The following is a 19,134-nucleotide window of genomic DNA, read 5'->3' as shown; positions in this document are numbered from 1 at the left end:
GTGATCTGACCGCGGCGAACAGATGTGATTTCTCAGTTGTTTACTTTGTTACCGCATACGGACGGCGCGTCCGTGGTTCGTCCCCTGGTCCCACACCGTGCTGAGTCACTCCGTGTGCACAATGCCCCCAATGTCTGTCACTTCCATTGCCCCTCGTCTCAGGGTTCTTTAGAGCTTCAGGCGTCTTGGCCCACTGAAAAGAGCAACTAAGACGGTCAGCGTCATCATTGAGGGGCACTTGTTCGCCCCAAAACGACCCCCCACTTCCAGTTTGGCAGCGGTAAAGCACCCAGCTGAAGGCGAATGCGCCGTACTGTGACAGCGCACCAGGCCGCCAGCCGTCGATGGTCGCGGTGTGGCGCTTTCATCGGCTAGACCTGCGCTTGTGACTTCTTCCTCTTTTCTTCTTAGCTCTTCCTCACCCATATCACTATATCTGAATAACTAACTTTGCTCAACGTACCAAATATGGCTTTCCCGTAACGAACTGTCACGGCTCGCGCTGTGGTGATTCGTCAAGCCTTTTCTCGTCGTCCTCGATATGGCGTGGAAATCATCCGGGGTGTGGAACAAGCCCATCGACAAACCGCAGAAAAATGAAGATGACTCAAGCTTCCCGGGACTCAAACCAAAGGGTCCCGAGGCCGCCCCCAAGTTGGAATATGAAGAGCTCCAGCAGAACGAGCTCATCGCCCTTGAAGCCATTTATGGAGAGGATTTCATGAGGCATGCAGAGACGCCGGGTGCCTGGAAGGTATTGAATACAACACCATCATCCTGTCCTCAGTATAACAAGGTTTCATTGAGCAGAGCCTGATGCTGACGCTCCAAACAGAAATCTGACCCCTCATTTGATGTTCGCATCAGAGCTTCATCAGATGAAGACTTTGCAGTTACGCTGGGCGTGGTGATGACTGCTACGTACCCTAGAAGCCCGCCACTGCTAACACTGAAGAACACTGGCGACCTTCGCGAGGTCACTTTGTTCAAACTTCAAAAGTACCTCGAAACAGAGCCCAAGATCTTTGCTACCGAGGAGCAGGAGATGGTGGACCGTATCGTAGAGGGACTCAGAGATGTTCTCGAAGACGCGGCCCAGGCAAAGGCGAAGGGGCTCGAGCTGCCTTCGTTGGAAGAGGAGAGAGCGGCTCACGAGGCCTCGTTGGCCAAGTTGGCCGAGGAACAGAAACAGGCAGAGGAGCGCAAGAAGGAAGAGGAAAGCAAGGAGGAGGAGAGGGTTCTCGGTGGCTTGTTGCAGGTTGAATTGAAGCGTCAGAAAGAGAAAGCCAAGGAGACACGAAAAAAGAACCGCCCCAACGGAGGATTACCATCTCTCACCACAATGGATGGCCCCAATTGGCCCGAAAGTGGCCGCATCATCTTTGACAGACCTTGCCAGACCACCGACAAGACTGGAAATGCCATTTCCTTCCAGGCTGTCTTTGGAAAGTCCGAGATTGCCAAAGGCCCTGTCTCAACCGTTTTCTCTGTCTGGCCTCTCGTTGGTAGCGGACAAGAGTGCCCCAACTTGGCGCTCAAGGAGACCGTTCTTCGCCCTGCTTCAAAGGACACTGCGGTGTTCAAGAAGCAGATCCAGTCACTCGAGGGTCAGCTGGAAGCGCTCAAACAGGTGCGTCATCGCAACTTGCTCGAGGTCTTGGATTTCAAGGTAGAGCGCGAGAAAAACAATGTCGAGAAAGCGTCAGCAAGCCTCTGGACTGTCAATGTCCTCACGCCCAGTGCTGAGAAGGGATCATTAGCCGAGCTGCTCGATTTGGCTGGCCAGTTGGACACCAGCAAAGTGCGTGCCTGGACACGGGATCTCTTGGATGCCCTGAACTTCCTGCACAACAAGTCACTGGTGCATCAGGATATTCATGCAGGAAATGTGCTGCTCTTCCGGGAACAGACAGGAGAAGTCGTGCCGAAGTTGTCAGACGCAGGCTACCAGAGGGAGTTACATAACATCTCCTCCAAGGTACAGGCGCCAGTCGGGCTGAGCTCTGCAAAGTCTGCATATTGGTTGCCGCCAGAGACTGCTGCTTCATCGAAGCAGCATTATACACAAAAAACGGATATGTGGGAGTTTGGCATCGTTTTTCTTCAAATGATATTTGGACTTGACGTGCCTCAAAAATACCACTCACCCTCTGCTGTCTCCGACTCCATGTCCCTATCGCGGCCTCTACAGGAGTTGGTGACTAGGTTCTTCAAGCCGGACCCAAAGAAACGACCACGTGCTTTCGAACTCGGCTCCAGCGAGTTCCTCGCCACCGACGCCCCTGTGATCGTGGAGGATACCGCTTCAATTGCGTCCAATTACCACTCCGTAAACGCATTATCGCCAATACCTCCGAGATTGAGACGCGAGTCAACGAATAGAACTCTCACTTCGTCGAGATACCGGGAAGATTTCGACGAGGAAGGCAGACTTGGAAAAGGAGGATTCGGCGAGGTTGTCAAAGCTCGGAAGAAGCTGGATGGGCAGATCTACGCCATTAAGAAGATCAGCCAAAGATCACAAGCAAGTTTGACAGAAATTCTGAAAGAAGTTCGTCTATTATCGCAGCTCAGTCACCCGGCTGTGGTGCGCTATTACAACACTTGGGTCGAGGAGATACCGGATCAGTCTGACACGGAGGGCGATACTTCCACCGAAGATCTGAACACGGAAGACTCTCGTGATACCATTTCACAGGATCCGGCGATTCACTTTGCAACCAGTACCGGCGGTCTAGACTTCATGTCTTCGAGTGGTTATCCACAGGTGGAATTCGGCTACGATGATTCGGACGCCGAGGAAGAATCTGAAGAAGATGAAGAAGACGATGAAGAAGGCTCTGAGGATGAAACTGACTCAGATGACGACGACAGCAGCCAGGCTGTCGGGAACGGCTTCAGGAGCAGGGAAATTCAAAGAAGAATCAAGCCCCAGCGATCTTTCCGGACCGTGTTGTACATTTCCATGGAGTACTGCGAAAAGAGGGTGAGTATTCATACCACACAGAATACACTGCCTGCCAAACCATCGGCGAGACTGACAGCTTTAGACCTTACGTGATCTGATCACTCGAAAGCTGTACCAAAACACGCCGGAAATATGGCGTCTTTTCCGTCAGGTTCTCGAAGGCCTGGCCCATATCCACGGTCTAAGTATCGTCCATCGAGATCTCAAACCTGAAAATATCTTCATTGCTCACAGCAGTGATGGGACGGATAATGTCAAGATCGGAGACTTTGGATTGGCCACTAGCGGTCAGTTTGCGGTCGATAGGGCTCTTCCCAACGCCATGGAGTCGGACGATATTACCAGAAGTATCGGGACTACGTCGTATGCTGCGCCGGAAGTGCGCTCCGGGTCTAGCGGAATGTACAGCTCGAAAGTGGATGTAAGTCCCTCGCGCAAACTATGTTGTCATGCTTTGGTTATCCTGTCGCTGACACTGTTTAGATGTACTCTCTGGGCATCATTTTCTTCGAGATGTGTTATCCCCCGATGTTGGGCATGCAAAGAGCAGAAGTTCTCGAGAAGCTCCGGCGACCAAGTCCCGAACTCCCTGCGGATTTCAAGCCTGCCGAAAAGATACAGACGGATATCGTCCTGTCTCTCATCACTCACAATCCCAAAGAAAGGCCATCGAGTGCGGAATTGCTGCAAAGTGGAAAGCTTCCGGTGCAAATGGAAAGCGAGACCATCAGACGAACATTGGCTGGTCTAGCCGACCCCAGCTCGCCTTACTACAAGAAAATGCTTTCGACGCTTTTCTCACGGCCTCTAGAGCAAGCTAAAGATTACGCTTGGGACATGCATGAGGCGAGTCCCAGCCAGGCAGACTTGCTCAACCAGAGCATCGTCAAGGAAACGCTGATTTCCATATTTCGCCGACACGGAGCTCTGGAGTGTCAGCGCACCTGCCTTTACCCGCGGTCGTCCCACTATGCAGAGAACGTCATGAGACTCCTGGACTCGAACGGCACTGTCCTGCAGCTGCCATTTGATCTGACGATGGGCCATGCAAGAATGCTTGCCAAAGCCAGCGGGACTCCGGGCGTCCAGCGCACTTTCACTTTCGGCAATATTTTCCGTGATAAGGGTGATACTGGGCAGCCCTATATGCTGGGCGAAGTTGACTTTGACATTGTCACGACTACCACCCTCGACATGGCACTGAAGGAGGCTGAGGTTCTCAAAGTGCTTGACGAAATCATTGCCACGTTCCCATCACTATCTACGAGCCAGATGTGTTTTCATCTAGGACATTCCGATTTGCTGCAGCTAATCTTCGACTATTGTCGCGTCGAGCATGGCTCCCGAAGGGCTGTGGCAGATGTTCTCAGCAAGCTCAATATTCATCACTGGTCCTGGCAGAAGATCAGGGCCCAGCTGCGTTCTCCCCTGGTAGGCCTTTCGGCAACCAGTGTCGATGAGTTGCAACGATTTGACTTCCGAGGTTTGCCAGCTTCCATTTCTTTTACTTTGAGTCACAAACTAACAGGATTCAGATACGCCGTCCAAGGCCTTCTCCAAGCTCAAGACACTGTTTGAAGGCACTGACATGTATCAGCGAGCCTCGTCGACTCTGGCGCATCTGAGAGAGGTCTCGGAGTATGCCAAGCGACTTGGAGTCACAAGCAAGATCTATGTCACGCCATTGAACAGTCTAAAAGAAAGCTTCTATACCGGTGGCACTTTATTCTCCTGCCTTTACGACAAGAAGATGAAGGATGTATTTGCCGCGGGTGGCCGATACGACAGTCTCATTAGAGAGAATCGTCCTAGAATTGGCAGCCATTACGAAGAGCGCCACGCCGTGGGATTCAACCTGTCGTGGGAGAAGCTTTCTAGGGCCCCAAAAACAAGTGGAAAAGCATTCCTCAAAAAGTCGGAAGAAGAGGGCCACAATATGTTTAGCAGCACGAAAAGAGTAGGTCATCGAGTTTCCTCATAGTTGGTCTGGCTACTTACAACAACTCACAGTGTGATGCCCTCGTGGCCAGCTTCGACGCTGCCGTCCTGCGATCTACGGGAATAGAGATTCTGCAGACGCTATGGTCGCACAACATCAGCGCCGAGCTCGCGAGAGATGCGCGGTCCCCAGAAGACTTGCTCTCTCGCAACCGCGACGAGGGCTACTCCTGGGTCATCATCATCAAGCAAGACGCCATCCTCAAGGTCAAGACGATGGACAAGAAGGACACGCCCGATGTTGACATACCCATGGCGCAGCTTCTCTCGTGGTTGCGTGCTGAGATCCGGGAGCGGGACTCCAAGGAGTCCAAGTCGGCGGCGATGGTCAAGTCGCGGGCCGGTGGCGGCGGGCAGCAGGCCGAGACCAACGCGACGATGGAGATGCACCACCACCAGGAGCAGGACGTTCGGGTGCTGGTGGCGGGGACGCGGAGCAAGAAATTCAATCGCAGGACGGTCGTGGAGCAGGCGCAGGTGAGCGCGGCGAGCCTGGTGCGGTCGTTCCTCGACGGGCCGATCCTGGCCATCGAGACGACGGATCAGGTGATGGACCTCATCCGGGACACGTGCCTTTCGGACGGGGAGAGCTGGCGGCGGGCGGAGCACAGCGTCACGACGGCGGAGAAGAAGTACGTGCGGGAGATTCACGACATGTTGCTGAATTGGAAGTGGGCGTGGGAGAAGAAGGGTGGCAGCGGCGGCAGCCGGCACGCGTTTTTATACAACTTCCGGACTGGGAATTGCGTCTACTATGATTTGGGAGCATAGTCTGATGGGTAAGGTAGATGGGGTGAGCATGTAGCTTGCTGCCGCAAGAAACGGATGAATAAAAAAATGAAGAATCCCTCGAAGCTCATTTGTTTTGTCCCCTTTTCCTTTTCAAGGTCTCTTATCGGTTCTCTTTACCGTTTCTACCAAGAAATCGTACTCGAGGCCCTAATTTCGCTCGAGTCTGCTCAAGAACAATCCCTTGGTGTAGGTTGTGGCGGTTGGCAGTGGTGGTGCCAAAACCAGCACAATGGACGGGAAAGCAGGGGTCCGATGCCGGGGCGGTAACTTGTGACGTGGGTTTCTGCGAGTTTGCATGGCTGGGTCGGGACGATCGGACCAAGGAGCATTGAGTTTATCTGGGGTTCGACTTGGTTTACCTACACTACTGTGACGCCTTTCTTGCGACATACCATGTATGTAAAGTAGGTAATAAGGATTTACGTGCCGGGTCGTTATGCGAGGACAGAGGCTCCCGGTCAGGTACCGAACCGGAGGTACCTTAGAACGTTCGATCAGTTGATTTCCGACCTTGACGGATACCTTGATGGCAGTTGATGGGGCCTGGATGAGGTATCGTGATGGGCCTCCTAGAATCCTCAATTTGCAAGACATGAGATTCTTAGTCATCTCGGGCAGCCTTTGGGAACAGTAATAACGACAAATAGATACTCGAGACTCGAAGGGATCAAGATACTGCGACGTGGTGTAAGTGCTGCGCTGGTACCTGATGTGGTGACAGGCTGAAATGCACAGACAACAAAGAGAAACCTGGCAGTGCCTGTGAGGTGCATGGCGAGTCCGGTCCACCACCCCTTTGCAGTGCCAGAGTGTGTTGTTGGCTTTGAGTTGAAGACTGGAGGTGGCGGAGGCGAGGTCGAATAAGCACACACAAAGATGACACAGCAATATTGATGACAGAGCAGACAAGAGATTTTCCGTTGTGGAGGGTTTGTTGGTGGCGGCGTGTTTGGCTGGCTGACTGACGCTTGCACTAGTGAAGTGACCTTTACATTATTGTGCGAATATGTTACTTCGCAAGGGCCTCGAATGTCCAAGGACAATATGACAAGGAGTACTCCGCAAGGTAAGGTAGGGTGCTGGTACTGCTAGGGCCAAGGACAGACGACGGCTCTGAAGCTGGCCACGGATCCGAGACACTGCGTGACCTCCTTGAGGAGTCTAGCCATCTCGGGTGGTCCCTGGGGTCCCATGGTATCCCAAATCGTCCAGGCAGGGCAGTTTCCGGTCTACTACGCAGTACCTAACCTTGCGGAGTACCTCATGGCAGGGAACCTTGATAAATCGCAAAGGGACCACCTCAGACTCTGGCTGGAATTGCTGCTTTCTAAATTTGAGACTATTTCTTTGCATCGCGACTTCCCGTTGTTCAGCTTTGTCCCTGGAAGCCCTCTTCTTTTTCTCTCACCTAGCACACAGCATAAAATCTCTCTCTCCCTGGACCAGGCCTTTACCGCCACTCCATTCCCCGTCTCATACTCTTACACTCCCGAATCCCACCACACACCAGACCACCAGACAGCCCGAGGTCTTCACACATACGGGTCGGTCCTCCCGTCTCCCTTTATCTTATCGCCTGCTGCCCACTCCGAGTCAGGTCGGTGGTTTATCGAGTCATCCCCTTTCGCCCCTCCATACCCTCCATCCCACCTCATCGTCGCTTCCTTTCTCTGGTCACACGCCTCTTGTGAGAACTTGCGGTGCGCCTTCTTCACTGTCCGCCCACACGAGTGCCCTCCTTTTTCTACTGCTGCTCGTGCACACAATTGCATACTTGCATCGTATCAAATTCCGCCATCTTCTTCCCTGCGACAAATCGATCTCATCGCTCCAACTTCATCCCACTCCCTCACGACAAAGTGGTTCTTTCCCGCATACTAATCCCCGCCACCTCACCGTTACAAATACTCCAACATCATGGCGCAGAAGCGATTGATGAGTGAATATCAAACCCTGCAGAAGGAGAAATGGGTTCACATTGATGTCGACGAGCGGAATGTCTTGAACTGGAAGCTTGGCCTCATGGTCGTCAACCCCGACAGCGCCTTCAACGGAGGCTACCTCAAGGTTCGTTTGATCCTCCCTCTCCCAAATACACTGTAAAAGTACACAGCTTACTGAAGTTTTCTAGGCCGAAATGACATTCCCTCGAGACTACCCATACCAGCCTCCCACCTTCCGCTTCCTCAACAAGAATATCTGCCACCCAAACATCTACACCGACGGCAAGCTCTGCATCTCCATCCTCCACACTCCCGGCGAAGACGAGCAGTCTGGCGAACAGGCATGCGAGCGTTGGTCTCCCCTGCAGGGCGTAGAGTCGGTCTTGCGTTCTGTCCTGCTCCTTCTGGACGACCAGCAACCTGATTGTCTTGCGACTGGACGACCGCGTCCCAAACATCACCAAGTCCTCCCAATACTGATTTATACAAACACCCTGCGCTCTCCGAGAGCACAAACATCACAACCACACCGGCGCACAGCGACCCCGTCGCAAGTCAAACCCGCACCATGTCCTCCTCGCCAACATTCACAACCCCCCTCAACCCGCGCCTCGCAGCAGCCGCCGGCGCAGAAGACGACGACCCCCTCTTCTCTTCCGCCCTCGACACCGTAACCCCGAACCGCCGCGCACTCAGCCTCGACCCCCCCTCCAGCCGCGCCTCCTCTCCTCCCACGTACGCCCTCCAACAACAACAGCAACAACCCTACGCCTCTCCCTACGCAGCTCAGCCGGCGGATACCGCGGCCTTCTCCGCCTCGGGCCGCCGCTCCCTCGCCGCGACGCCCCACGCCCGCGCAGCATACCGCACAATCGACCAGCGCCGCGCCGCCGCGCTGACACCGGGAGGAAACAAACGCCGCGAGAGCTTCCGGCCGCGGAGGGAGTCGCTTCACGATGTCCTGCGCGGGTTGAGTCGCGTGGTGAAGCACACCACGCAGCCCATCTCGTCGTCCTCGTCACCCAGCGACGTCGGATCGAGAGCAGCGGGGCCGAGCGCGAGTTTGCCGATACGGACGGTGAACCGGAGGGGCACGGTGTACGATGACGACGACGACGATGACGAGCTTCCGATCGATAGGCCGCGGTTGTCGTTACCGCTCGACGTTGAGGATGACGACGAGGACGAGCTTGTTGCGCCTGAGTTGTCGCAGATTGACGAGAATGCGACGATTGAGTTCCCGCGGCGGGCGTATGTGGATCAGCCGTCGCGCATGTCGTTGGGGAGCGCAAGGTTGAGCGAATTTAGGAATTACGGGACCTCGACGACGACGACGATGGTGATCGCGGAGAAGGGTTCTTTCCTGCGTTTGAGGTTGGGGCGTTAGACGAGGAGGGGAGGGAGCCGGAGGATACGTTGGACAGGTGAGCTTTGCGGCGAATATATTAGCGGTGGCGAGGGCTCGTTACTGACGGAGTGGGAACAACAGAGTCGAGGAGGAAGACTTGAGGCGGCAGACTCTGGCTTCGGCGCGGGACAGCGATTTCGGGTTCGAGGTGCCCATTGACGCGGATAACCAGACGACACGGACAGAGCTCACCGGCGCGACCGCTGCCCGAATTCACAGACGAACAGCCGTCGCTTAACATTGCGCCGGTAGACGACGAGCCGGCGGCCCCGCTGGACGAGGACCTAGGTTTCGGAAACTCGTACTACGACATGCGCAGCTCGACGCCCATCGAACCCACCGAAGCGACGCAAGGAGACCTGGACGGACAGACGGAGGTGAGCGCCGCGCAGCAGGAGCAAAGCAGAGGCCGCGTAAGACGAAGCGCGGCGTGAAGTTGTCAAGTACAACGTGGGTACCCGTCGCTGCCGCCCGCGGTGGTGAAGCGGCTGGCCAACACGTTTGCCAAATCGAGCGGCATCGGCAAGACCAAAATTAGCCCGACACGCTGGCTGAGATCCAGAGGGCGTCGGACTGGTTTTTTGAGCAGCTGGGCGACGATCTGTCCGCGTACGCGAAGCATGCCAAGCGCAAGACTATTGATGAGAGTGATATGCTCACTCTCATGCGAAGGTACGTCTTTTTTGTCATGAACTTTTCACTCTTCGAACTTTGCGTGCTCCAAACACAGGGGTATCGACAGTCTTTTGAGGGGAAGGGGGTTTCCCTTTTTATATCCACAAGCCTTTTGTTCTTTTGGTACAAATACAATGGTCTCTAATATCCTTACAGACAACGCCAGACCAGCTCGACGACGACCCCCTTTTCACTGGCACACAGACACCTGCCCCGAGAGCTGTTGCAGGAGTTGAGGATGCCCAAGCCGCTGCCACCGACGGAGCCGAGGAAGAAGCGCCGTCGTGTGACCGACGGCGGACAGGAGGAAGTGACTTGAGGAGTCCGACTTGCTCCCACTACGACTGCGATGTTGGTCCCTCCAATGAGAGAAAACCGAGCAAATCCTTACCAATGCTTATTCATGCGCACCTTTCGCGCGGTATCGGTTGGGGGCTTCTTGACGACCATCCACAACATGATTGAGGTGGCGAACGCGAGACCATACCTATCTGGTGTTAGTACTGACGTTAGTACTGACGATGGTTGACCGTGCCGAAGAGAATGATATACGAAGCAGGGATTGGTCGGACTTACCATGTGAAGATGTACTGGGCATGGTTATTCCGCAGATTCACCTCCGCGGCTCTACCAATAGGGATACCCTTGGACTTGAGGTCCACAATGCGGAAGAACTCGTGCTCTGCGAGGAAAGTCAGTATGAGCTTTGAATCTTAGAGCAAGCCCCCCAGAAGGCGGCTCAGACTCCAGGGAAATAAGGAAACAGGCCACAACATACCTATAGTAGCCTCAATCCAAACAGGCTGACTGCCCGTCAGCTGCGCCATCTGGTGCACATCAGGGAAGAAAAACTCCCAACGATCAGGTCTATTCTCAGGCGTGAACATGTTCTTCTTCCACGGCTCCCGCAGCAACCCCTCAACCGTGACCTCCCCACGCGGCAGCGCGCCAGGCCTCCGCCGCTGATCCGCCATCTCCTTGCTGATCCACCCGCGATTCACCAGCACCGTCGTGCCCTCCCCCTCCCTCTCGAGCGGCGTCACGACCATATACCCCTGCTCGCCCTCCCACATGCGCGGGCCGATGAGCATCTCCTTGTCGTGGCGGAAGTGGCCCGTGGCGTAGACGCGGCGGTAGTCGAAATCGGCCACGGCGTCCGGGTCGATCTTGGGCGGGAGCGGGAGGGGGTCGCGGACGAGGCGGTCCTCGAACTTGGCGATGAGGTCCGTCTTCCAGCCGAGGCGCTGGACTTGCCATGTGCCGAGGGCGAAGGCTGTGATGGGGATCAGGGCGAGGATGATGAGGCCTGGCCCGTGGCGGTTTCCTGCTCGGACGAGTTCCGGGGGTTGTCGACTATGGAGTGGAAGTCTGGGGCTGGTTCGGAGGCGTGGCGCGGGGTGGTGGAATGCGGGTTGTTGGTGTCGCGCGTGGTGATGATTGCGCTGAAGGGAATGTTCTTGGCCGGGCGATTGAGCGTAGGGGTTTGCGCCGCGGGGCCCGGGGCCCGGAAGAGCGCTCGTGGTAAAGGAGGCGGCATCGTGAGGTTCGGGGCTGGTGAATTGGTACTTTTCCCCGGTGGTGATGCGGGTGGGAGGCTTTCACGAGTGAGAGCTTGCCGGCGCGGGTGATGAGGTCAGGATATTTCGGTTTTTTGGGGTCCGGCCGGCCCGTTCTAGGGTACCTGAGCAGCGGGAAATGCAAAACGGATGAGCTGGGGAGCTCCAAAAGCTGCAGAAGCAATGGAACGTACCTCAGTGTGGAGTGGCGTGGGAAAGGTGGGGGCGGCGCCAATAGGGTGGCTCGGTGTTCGCCCCCGGAAGAGAGGGATACATTGGACTAAGGCAAGGTCCCCTGGCGCCCTTCGCAGCTACACGAACGACACTTGTTCCTTCGTCATCTTTGAGCTCCTGGATACTCATCAGACGACAAGGCAATATCGCTCAACATTGAAACGAAGAGCGGCCGTGAAGAAGCCACGAACGAATTGTATTTGACACCCTGGAAGCTTTGGTGGGTTTATTCCAAGTCTAGGTTCAGCATCCTCCAAGCTTGAGCTCCACAGCGTCTGTATCCCTCTTCTTCTCAGCAACGTTGACCGTGAACTTACAAGCTTCCTAGACTCAACTCAGAGAGGAATTATTAAAGACCTACATATATCCTAATCGTCATCATCATCATGTTCTTCACAGGAGGTCTGCAAGAGGGCATTGCCACTGCACTTCAACAGAGCAAATGCGTCTTTTGCTTTGTCACAGGTAAGCTCACATCTTACAGCTCATGCTCATGCCATGGGACCTTCCACTGATGAGACGTAGACGAGGAAGCCGAGAGCCAGACTTGGGAGGATGAGTATCTGACAGAGAGCTCGGTACGTACTTGAGCTTCCCATGATGAAGACACTTCGGCTCAGGGACTAATGACTGGACTAGATTGCGACTCTGCTTCAAGACGAAGCCGTCGCGCTGCGCCTGAAGAAAGGATCGGAAGAGGCGGGCTATCTGGCTGCTATCTTCCCCCTGCCCAACACTCCCACCGTCGTCGTGATCAAGAATGGCGATCTGAAGGAGTACATCGTCGCAGGCACCAGCAAGGATGAGTTTGTCAGGCGCATCACAACCGCATTTCGCGGCGCTCAGGGTCAGCCAGCAGCAGCAGCAGCAGCTGCTGCTGCTCAACCCGCGTCAGCTACACCGGCACCAGTCTCAGCTCCCGCGCCGGCCGCTCAGTCGACCGACGACCTGTACGACGAGACGCCGTACAACCCTCCCGCGCCGCAGCCGCGCCGTCACCGCGAACCAGCAACCCGCCAGGCCCGGCACCTCCTCCCCAGTCCGCGCGGCCCCGCCACAACCCAAGAAGAAGCGCAACCTCCGCGCCGCCCTCAGAGCGCGGCGCGCGTCTGGAAGCCCAGCGCCTCGAGTCCGAAAAAGAAAGCCAGCAGCCCAGCCGCCGCGGCGGAGAAGGCCGAGACGGATAACTCCAAGCAGGCGGAGCAGACGCGTAACCACAAGGAAGCTCTGAAGAAGGCACGCCAGGAGGCGGCCGACGAAAAGGCGCGCATCCTGAGGAAGATTGAGGACGACCGCGCCGAGAGGAGAGCGAAGGCCGCGGAGCGTGCTGCGCTTAGGACCCAGGCTGCGTCGCCTAAGCTGGGGGAGGTCGCGGCCGCACTCACGAGATCCGAGTCGAGTTCGCTTGCGCCGTCGAGCTCGGCCGCGAGCGGGATGACGGCGCTGCAGGTCCGGCTTCTGGACGGGTCGACGATCCGCTCGCGGTTTCTAGCGGGAAGACGCTCGGCGGGGAGGTGCAAGTGGGTTGAGAGCGAGCTTACAGGTAGCGGGAGCGGCGGGGAGCCGTTCCGGTTCAAGGTTGTGCTTGCGCCGCGGCCGAGTAGGCTTATCGACGACACGGAGGAGGGTAAGAGTCTCGCGGAGCTGGGGCTGTCGCCGTCCTCGACGCTTGTGCTGGCGCCTGTTGGCGAGCACGTTGGTGCGGCGGGAGGGTCGTCGTTTGGGGAGATGGCTGTGACGTTTCTCTTGCTGCCGTTGACTTTGCTGCAGTGGCTTTGGGGGCTGATCTCTGGTGTGTTTTCTGGGCCGGGGCCGAGGCGGGCGGCGGCTGAGGAGCAGGGCGCGGAGCCGGTTACGGTGAGGGAACGGGAACAGAGGAAGCGTTTTCGCAGTTTGCGAATCCTGATGATCGGAGGGTGATCAGCTTTACAATGGCAATTCGGTAAGTTTTCCTGTCCGCTTAAACCCGAGGACAGACGTAAAGATGATGTTGAATCATGATTGCTGACTTAATCATAGCTCAACTTTGAACCGCGACCGGATGAGAAGAAGGACGAGTAAGAGGCTCAGGATGTATTGCAGGCATGTTAGGTGTTGCATCACATTAGACGAGGTGCATAGTGGTTAACGAGTGGGAATGTCATGTATTGTACACCGTCGGGAGATGTAATTCTTCCTCAATGGCCCATCTTTCAATGCTTCCGCCAATGCAAAAATGCCGTTTGAATCCCATGAAAAGCTCCATGCCCCAAAATTGTTTCTTTTGTTTTGCTTTCCCATTTCCCCGTTTTTGACTATTAAGTTACATATAACACCACCCCGACTGGTCGTTCAGCCGGAGGTGGCTCTTCAACACGCCGCAACGACGCCCTTCTCAGACGGAGAAAAGGGGCGTCTAGTACTGGCTGGCGGCGGCCTGGCAGGCCTTGAGCTGCTCGAGGTACCAGTTGCAGATCTGCATGTTGCCGCCGTGCTCGTCCATGCACTTTGTGAACTGCTGGGTGGCGCCGGCGCAGTTGTTGCCCCACTGCTGGGTGGTCGAGGACTCGCCCGAGGCGACGGGGGAGTTGTTCTGGGGCGCGGCCTCGGCGGGCGCGGAGGAACCGCCGCCGAACATGCCGCCGATGGCGTGGCCGATGGAGGAGCCGATTGCGACACCGCTGTTGAGGGCACGATTGATTTAGCTTCTGGTTCTTTCTTGAGATTTCTTTTTTTGAGGGGGTGGTTGTCGAGGAAGGGGGAGAGGTTCTTGGGCCAGGGGAAGCCTAGATATCTCCTCCTGCGGTTGGAGGTGTCTTTTGTAGGATGGGGGACGTACGCAGCGGTGCTAGCCATCTGGCCAAAGAGGCCGGGGCCCTGGGAGGGCGCAGCGGCGGCGGGAGCAGCGGGTGCCGCGGCCGGGGGAGCGGCGTGCTGTTGGGGGGGAGCGGCCATGGTCGTTGCCGGGCGAGTCTGGGTGGGAGCGGGCTTCGCGGCCGAGACGGTAGGGCGCGAGGGGGCGCTGGGGCGGCCGGCGGAGCGTTGGCGAGGCATCTTGGTAGGATTCGTGTGTGTGTGAAGGACTCGGGTGAGATGAGGTGCAGTGGTTGGTAGCGTTGATCGTGACTTCGTGAGGTGAAGGAGCGGGTGGTGTTTTGAAGAGAGCAGAAATGCCGGGTGGATGGGGAGGGAAGTCGGCAGAAGTTATGCGCCCCGGGGTTAAGGTGACAAAAGCTGTAGAGGTGCCTTTCGGCGTGTGTTGCAAAGCTCGGCGGGCCGGGGGTGGGTGGCGAGGTGTGGCCAATCAGGGGAGGGCGAATTTGGTCGTGGTCAGAATTTGGGGAAGGGTCCTTTCTGGTTAGATGGATATTTTGCTGGGGCGTAGCGGAGGTTAAGGTATATGTATTAAAGGGGGCGGGTATGGCAGTCTGAGTGGCAACGCAGTGGCATACTTCTAAACATGGAATAAGGGTATCTAGACAATACCGACTAGGGATCGAAAAGTCTTTGCTCATTACTTGGTCTTCGTCTCTATCTCCGGGGTATCCTTTTTCCCAGTGCGCAAAATAATACTACCACTCCAGTCCGTAAGGGTAATCTCTAGCCAATGCTGACCTACTTCCATGTCAGGGTGCAGTAAGGTCGGCTGTGATCTTCAATGTGCCTACCATGGTGTCATACAGCCACGCGCACCTCCAACTGGCAGTATCTCTCGTGGCTCGGAGGCGTCTAACTGTTTCGGCGATTCTTCCCCCATGTCCCGTGACAGCCAAACGAAAATCTTTTGTGTAAGCGGGATTGTGGACGTTCATCAAGGTCTTTACGGAATTCCGCTCTCAAGACTTGTTCTTGTTGGAGCTCTTCCTTCTTGAGTTCCTCTGCTTCTTCTCCGGGCCAGAGGAGCTGGGGGACGGCGACTCGGGAGCCGGCCTCTTGGTCTTCTGCATCGAGTTGAGCAGCGCCTTGGCGCGCTCCTCGGCAAGTTTCTCCTCCAGCCTCTTCTTCAGCGTCTGGTCGTTACTTCCCTGTGGTGGTCGGTCAGTTTCGCTTGCTCAGGCCGGACCTCTTTCCCCCTTCAAATGCGACTTACAAGGTCCGCTTTGAGAATGCGCGTCGCGGCTTCCGTGTTGACCGTTGTTGTGCGCTGAGCGGGTGTCTCCTCTGCACCCTTGATCTTGCCAAAGTACTGTTGCACGCGCTTCAGTTCTGTCATGACCTGGTGGTCCTTGGCGTCGACGCCTTGGAGACGGAGTGATGCTGTCATTTCGGTTAGTCAGGGGGACGACGACAACGATATATGTTTGCTGTATAATGATACTCACAGAAGAGAAGAGTCTCGATAGCATAGGCAGTCAGAGCATACATCTTGGCCTTGTCGAGAAGGGGGAGCTCGTTGGCCATCTCGGGAAGATTGTCAATCAGGGGCTTGAGCGCATCCTCAAGAGAGTCGATGTGAGAATCGAGCTTCTTCAGGTCGGAGGTCATGTCCTTGAGCGCCATGATGGTTGTTGTTGATGCAGCCGCGGAAAAATAAAAATCGATGATTCCAATGTTTGCTGGAAAATGGATGTAGTCCCTTGATGAAAAGCAACAATGAGATGGAGACGATTGATGTAAGTGAGTGTCTGGGCCTAGCTCCTTCTCATCGATGAGACTGGTCGTTGAAAATTCAGAAATCCGGGCGTTGAAGGATTTGCATGCATCTAACGAGGCGCAGGGATCGCCGCGAGCTCGGTGGGTCGGGTTCCTGCCGGCCGGGATTCTACGGCTACCACCTACCACGCGCCAAATTTTGAGAGAGAACCTAACGAGTGTCCCCGTCATCCACACCCATCTCAACGCCTCCTTCTTGCGACAAAGACAAGACCACACGCTCATTAACCACGAAAAAGAACGCCAGTAATACCCGAACACCATCCCCAACAATTTCGACGACGACGTACACTATCATCGAGTCGTTACAGCTATAACCGCTTGAGAACGCGCCCCAATCCTCCCCTTAATGAGCACTGCGCAGTGATTTGCGCCGAACCCTCGAAGCCTTCATCGTGGCAGGCACTCTGGCAAGCCTCCCGAGACCGCGGCTCTCCGCGCGGACACCCAAAACACATACGATATGGAGGACCGGTAGCGCCTCCACGGGCCGGGGAGCCATCAGATGTGTGTCGATCGATAATAGACTCGGTCTCGGGACGGGAGCAGCGCCGCCGCAGCATCGCCCCTGGAAGGTGGCGCCCAAAGAGATGGCAGCTACGGTTCCTGGAGGCACAACTCTGGGCGTGCCGGGCCAAACGAAACAAAATTCAATAAAGTACTGGGTCTACAGCCCGAGCAAAACGAAAAGGAACTATACGCCATCTTCAGGGCTGATTCGACGTCACGGTTCTACGTGCCGGCCGTCATGATGGGACACAACTCGACGCCGCCACCTTCGTCGCGTACGGTTCACGTTCTCGGAAACGACGAGCGATCGCTATTTCTGTCACATGCTCTGCACGGCATCTACGACTCGGTCAAGACGCTAGACATACCGGCCAACACACCATATCGGGGCATTGCCGGAAACCTAGGCACCAGGAAGAACCCAAAAGGCTGGATCGAACCGAATGCCGCATTAGAGACCTCGCCGGAAGTGGAGAAGGACGATACACATATCAGCAACCTCGTGGTGTCCGGGAGACCGAGCGAGAGCATCAAGCTACTCGAAAAGGTCAAGCATCGGATCGACGACCGGACGGCCGTCTGCTATGTTCAAGACGGACTCGGCGTCGCGGAGGCGGCCACCAACCGAGTCTTCCCGGAGAAAGACAAGCGCCCGTCGATTATGCTCGGACACATGACGCATTCCCTGGCATTTGACCGAAAGGCAAAGTCGGTCAAGGTGATGACACCCAAATACGAGACGGCGCTCGCCGGTGTGCGGCCCTACTACGGTCCCAAAAAGTCTAAGCACCTCTCGACAGACAGCTGGCTGCGGACACAAGGGATGATGAAGCAGTTTGCGTCGTCGGACCTCCTCAAGGCGAAAGGTCTGGCCCTCGACAGTTGGATGAAGGTCAAGATCCCGTCGCTCATGTTCTCGGCCGTCTGCGATCCTATCTGCGTCATGCTGGATTACCGCTACAATGAGCTCATCTACAATCCGACGGCCAACAAGCTCATCAATCAGCTCCTGAACGAGATCGCCGATGTGGTCGCGCGCATGCCCGAAGTCAAGAACTCGCCTGAGCTGCAGAGCGTTCTGCGGGGGGAGGGCATGCGCAAGGAGATTATGGGAAAACTTAGAGGGAAGGGGTCCGCGCCGAGCAAGATGGCGTTGCAGATACAACGGGGCATGTTGACGGATATTGACTATTTGAACGGCTTCTTTATTGAGAGGGGCCGTAGGCTGGGCGTGAAGCTGCCGGCGAACGAGATGGTCGTGGGTATGGTGAAGGCAAAGCATAAGGCGCAAGTTGAGAAGAACCGGTCGTACATGCCATTAGAGCTGACCTCAAGGAGGTGAATGAAGCGGTCGACGGCTGTACGACTGGACGTCTGTGTGTATTTTACTTGATGGGCGGTTTTAGCATTGTATGACTACATTCAAGCACAGAATCTAGACAGTTTAAATATTTCATCACATATTTTGAAGATCATAAACATTAGTATTGAATATGAGAAATCATTTGGTCTGTTGTGCTAGCTTACGTTGTTTATATTTGGTACTGCACGTCGTCATGAAATTTGTAAGGCGCCCAAAAAAAGACCCCAAGCTCCAACCCCGCCAAAAACTTGGACGTCAGGCAGATCAGAAAGAGCCCCGCGTTTCTCTGACCCAAACAACCTAACCTCCACCAAACCACTCCGCGCAAACATACGCAACAAGATACCCGCAACCATGGACGACTCCGAACTCGAACAAGTATGCAAATCATACCTTTTCTATCGCCAGAGCGCTTGAATACCTGGGACTGACGCACGCGACTACAGATCCGCAAGGCCCGCCTCGAACAGCTCAAGGCGCAAGGCGGCGCGGGAGGCAGCTCCGGCGGCGGCGGCGGCGGCTCGAACAAGCAGCAGCAGCAAGAACAGCGCCAGTATGTTCCCCTTAACCCTCATCTCCCTTCTCGAGGCACCTAGATCCCCTCAATTGCGACCGACTCATACCATCCCGACCACACTCTCCCCCTTCTTCCCTCCGCCCACCACGAAGAAACAAAAGACACAAGACATCAGCTAACCCAGCGTCCACCGCAGACAACAAGAACAAGAAGCCCGCCAGCAGATCCTCAACCAGATCCTCCACCCGGAAGCGGCGGACCGCCTGGGCCGCATCCGTCTCGTCAAGGAGCAGCGCGCGCAGGACGTGGAGAACAGGCTCATCATGCTCGCGCAGAGCGGGCAGCTGCGCAGCAAAGTCACCGAGACGCAGCTCAAGGAGCTGCTCGAGGCCGTGGCGGGGACGAAGGAGGAGGAGAAGATTGTGGTGAGCAGGCGTAAGGGGTGGGACGATGACGATGACGATTTGTTGGATTTGTAGGTGCGCTCTGCAGAGTGTGAGAGAGATCGGGGCAACAGGGGTTCATTTCATCAAGTTTG

At 55.8% G+C, this 19,134-nt stretch overlaps 7 protein-coding genes and 1 further gene across 7 annotated transcripts; 5 read left to right on the top strand and 3 right to left on the bottom strand.

The window, feature by feature from the left end:
- Positions 1 to 541: 541 nt before the first annotated feature.
- HER10_EVM0003344 (uncharacterized protein) lies at positions 542 to 5,737 on the top strand (the record flags this gene model as incomplete). Its single annotated transcript, XM_035473024.1, has 6 exons — positions 542 to 754; positions 836 to 2,986; positions 3,051 to 3,389; positions 3,452 to 4,451; positions 4,504 to 4,925; positions 4,979 to 5,737. The coding sequence occupies 6 exons, from the start codon at positions 542 to 544 to the stop codon at positions 5,735 to 5,737; spliced, it is 4,884 nt and encodes a 1,627-aa protein (XP_035325784.1).
- A 2,410-nt stretch (positions 5,738 to 8,147) lies between these two features.
- HER10_EVM0000677 (uncharacterized protein) lies at positions 8,148 to 9,929 on the top strand (the record flags this gene model as incomplete). Its single annotated transcript, XM_035470447.1, has 4 exons — positions 8,148 to 8,956; positions 9,010 to 9,125; positions 9,219 to 9,522; positions 9,648 to 9,929. Exons 1-4 carry the CDS (start codon positions 8,270 to 8,272, stop codon positions 9,927 to 9,929), a joined length of 1,389 nt encoding a protein of 462 aa, XP_035325771.1. The 5' UTR covers positions 8,148 to 8,269.
- Positions 9,930 to 10,171: 242 nt separating this feature from the next.
- Positions 10,172 to 11,321, bottom strand: HER10_EVM0001309 (SURF1 family protein; the record flags this gene model as incomplete). The annotated part of the gene is made up of 4 exons (XM_035471064.1): positions 10,172 to 10,271; positions 10,361 to 10,466; positions 10,563 to 11,137; positions 11,179 to 11,321. The coding sequence occupies 4 exons, from the start codon at positions 11,319 to 11,321 to the stop codon at positions 10,172 to 10,174; spliced, it is 924 nt and encodes a 307-aa protein (XP_035325772.1).
- A 333-nt stretch (positions 11,322 to 11,654) lies between these two features.
- On the top strand, positions 11,655 to 13,635 carry HER10_EVM0000254 (ubx domain-containing protein; the record flags this gene model as incomplete). The annotated part of the gene is made up of 5 exons (XM_035470044.1): positions 11,655 to 12,039; positions 12,100 to 12,152; positions 12,214 to 13,098; positions 13,153 to 13,431; positions 13,594 to 13,635. Exons 1-5 carry the CDS (start codon positions 11,961 to 11,963, stop codon positions 13,633 to 13,635), a joined length of 1,338 nt encoding a protein of 445 aa, XP_035325768.1. The 5' UTR covers positions 11,655 to 11,960.
- A 14-nt stretch (positions 13,636 to 13,649) lies between these two features.
- On the bottom strand, positions 13,650 to 14,775 carry HER10_EVM0001725 (CHCH domain-containing protein). The gene is made up of 2 exons (XM_035471464.1): positions 14,393 to 14,775; positions 13,650 to 14,234 (listed from the first exon to the last, which is right to left on the bottom strand). The coding sequence occupies exons 1-2, from the start codon at positions 14,605 to 14,607 to the stop codon at positions 13,970 to 13,972; spliced, it is 480 nt and encodes a 159-aa protein (XP_035325775.1). The 5' UTR covers positions 14,608 to 14,775; the 3' UTR covers positions 13,650 to 13,969.
- A 411-nt stretch (positions 14,776 to 15,186) lies between these two features.
- Positions 15,187 to 16,196, bottom strand: HER10_EVM0002526 (Sas10/Utp3/C1D family protein). The gene is made up of 3 exons (XM_035472232.1): positions 15,876 to 16,196; positions 15,644 to 15,810; positions 15,187 to 15,578 (listed from the first exon to the last, which is right to left on the bottom strand). The coding sequence occupies exons 1-3, from the start codon at positions 16,051 to 16,053 to the stop codon at positions 15,390 to 15,392; spliced, it is 534 nt and encodes a 177-aa protein (XP_035325778.1). The 5' UTR covers positions 16,054 to 16,196; the 3' UTR covers positions 15,187 to 15,389.
- A 600-nt stretch (positions 16,197 to 16,796) lies between these two features.
- On the top strand, positions 16,797 to 18,058 carry HER10_EVM0009657.
- A 326-nt stretch (positions 18,059 to 18,384) lies between these two features.
- HER10_EVM0013057 (uncharacterized protein) lies at positions 18,385 to 19,119 on the top strand. The gene is made up of 3 exons (XM_035482428.1): positions 18,385 to 18,457; positions 18,526 to 18,632; positions 18,793 to 19,119. Exons 1-3 carry the CDS (start codon positions 18,434 to 18,436, stop codon positions 19,073 to 19,075), a joined length of 414 nt encoding a protein of 137 aa, XP_035325842.1. The 5' UTR covers positions 18,385 to 18,433; the 3' UTR covers positions 19,076 to 19,119.
- The last annotated feature ends 15 nt before the right edge of the window (positions 19,120 to 19,134 follow it).

Source organism: Colletotrichum scovillei (assembly GCF_011075155.1).
Source record: "Colletotrichum scovillei strain TJNH1 chromosome Unknown Contig00014, whole genome shotgun sequence".
Taxonomy (NCBI): domain Eukaryota; kingdom Fungi; phylum Ascomycota; class Sordariomycetes; order Glomerellales; family Glomerellaceae; genus Colletotrichum; species Colletotrichum scovillei.
The sequence above is the reverse complement of the archived record's forward strand: the minus strand, read 5'-3'. Positions and strand labels throughout refer to the sequence as shown.

What these genes read in the sequence shown, in the direction of transcription:
- HER10_EVM0001725 (XM_035471464.1), bottom strand. Translation starts at nt 14,607, where the DNA reads ATGCCTCGCCAACGCTCCGCCGGCCGCCCCAGCGCCCCCTCGCGCCCT. An exon ending in CAGATGGCTAGCACCGCTGC is followed by an intron (nt 14,235 to 14,392) that starts GTACGTCCCCCA and finishes TGCCCTCAACAG; the next exon opens with CGGTGTCGCAATCGGCTCCT.
- HER10_EVM0002526 (XM_035472232.1), bottom strand. Translation starts at nt 16,053, where the DNA reads ATGGCGCTCAAGGACATGACCTCCGACCTGAAGAAGCTCGATTCTCAC. An exon ending in TATCGAGACTCTTCTCTTCT is followed by an intron (nt 15,811 to 15,875) that starts GTGAGTATCATT and finishes CCGAAATGACAG; the next exon opens with CATCACTCCGTCTCCAAGGC. An exon ending in GCATTCTCAAAGCGGACCTT is followed by an intron (nt 15,579 to 15,643) that starts GTAAGTCGCATT and finishes CGACCACCACAG; the next exon opens with GGAAGTAACGACCAGACGCT.
- HER10_EVM0013057 (XM_035482428.1), top strand. Translation starts at nt 18,434, where the DNA reads ATGGACGACTCCGAACTCGAACAA. An exon ending in ACGACTCCGAACTCGAACAA is followed by an intron (nt 18,458 to 18,525) that starts GTATGCAAATCA and finishes ACGCGACTACAG; the next exon opens with ATCCGCAAGGCCCGCCTCGA. An exon ending in CAGCAGCAAGAACAGCGCCA is followed by an intron (nt 18,633 to 18,792) that starts GTATGTTCCCCT and finishes CGTCCACCGCAG; the next exon opens with ACAACAAGAACAAGAAGCCC.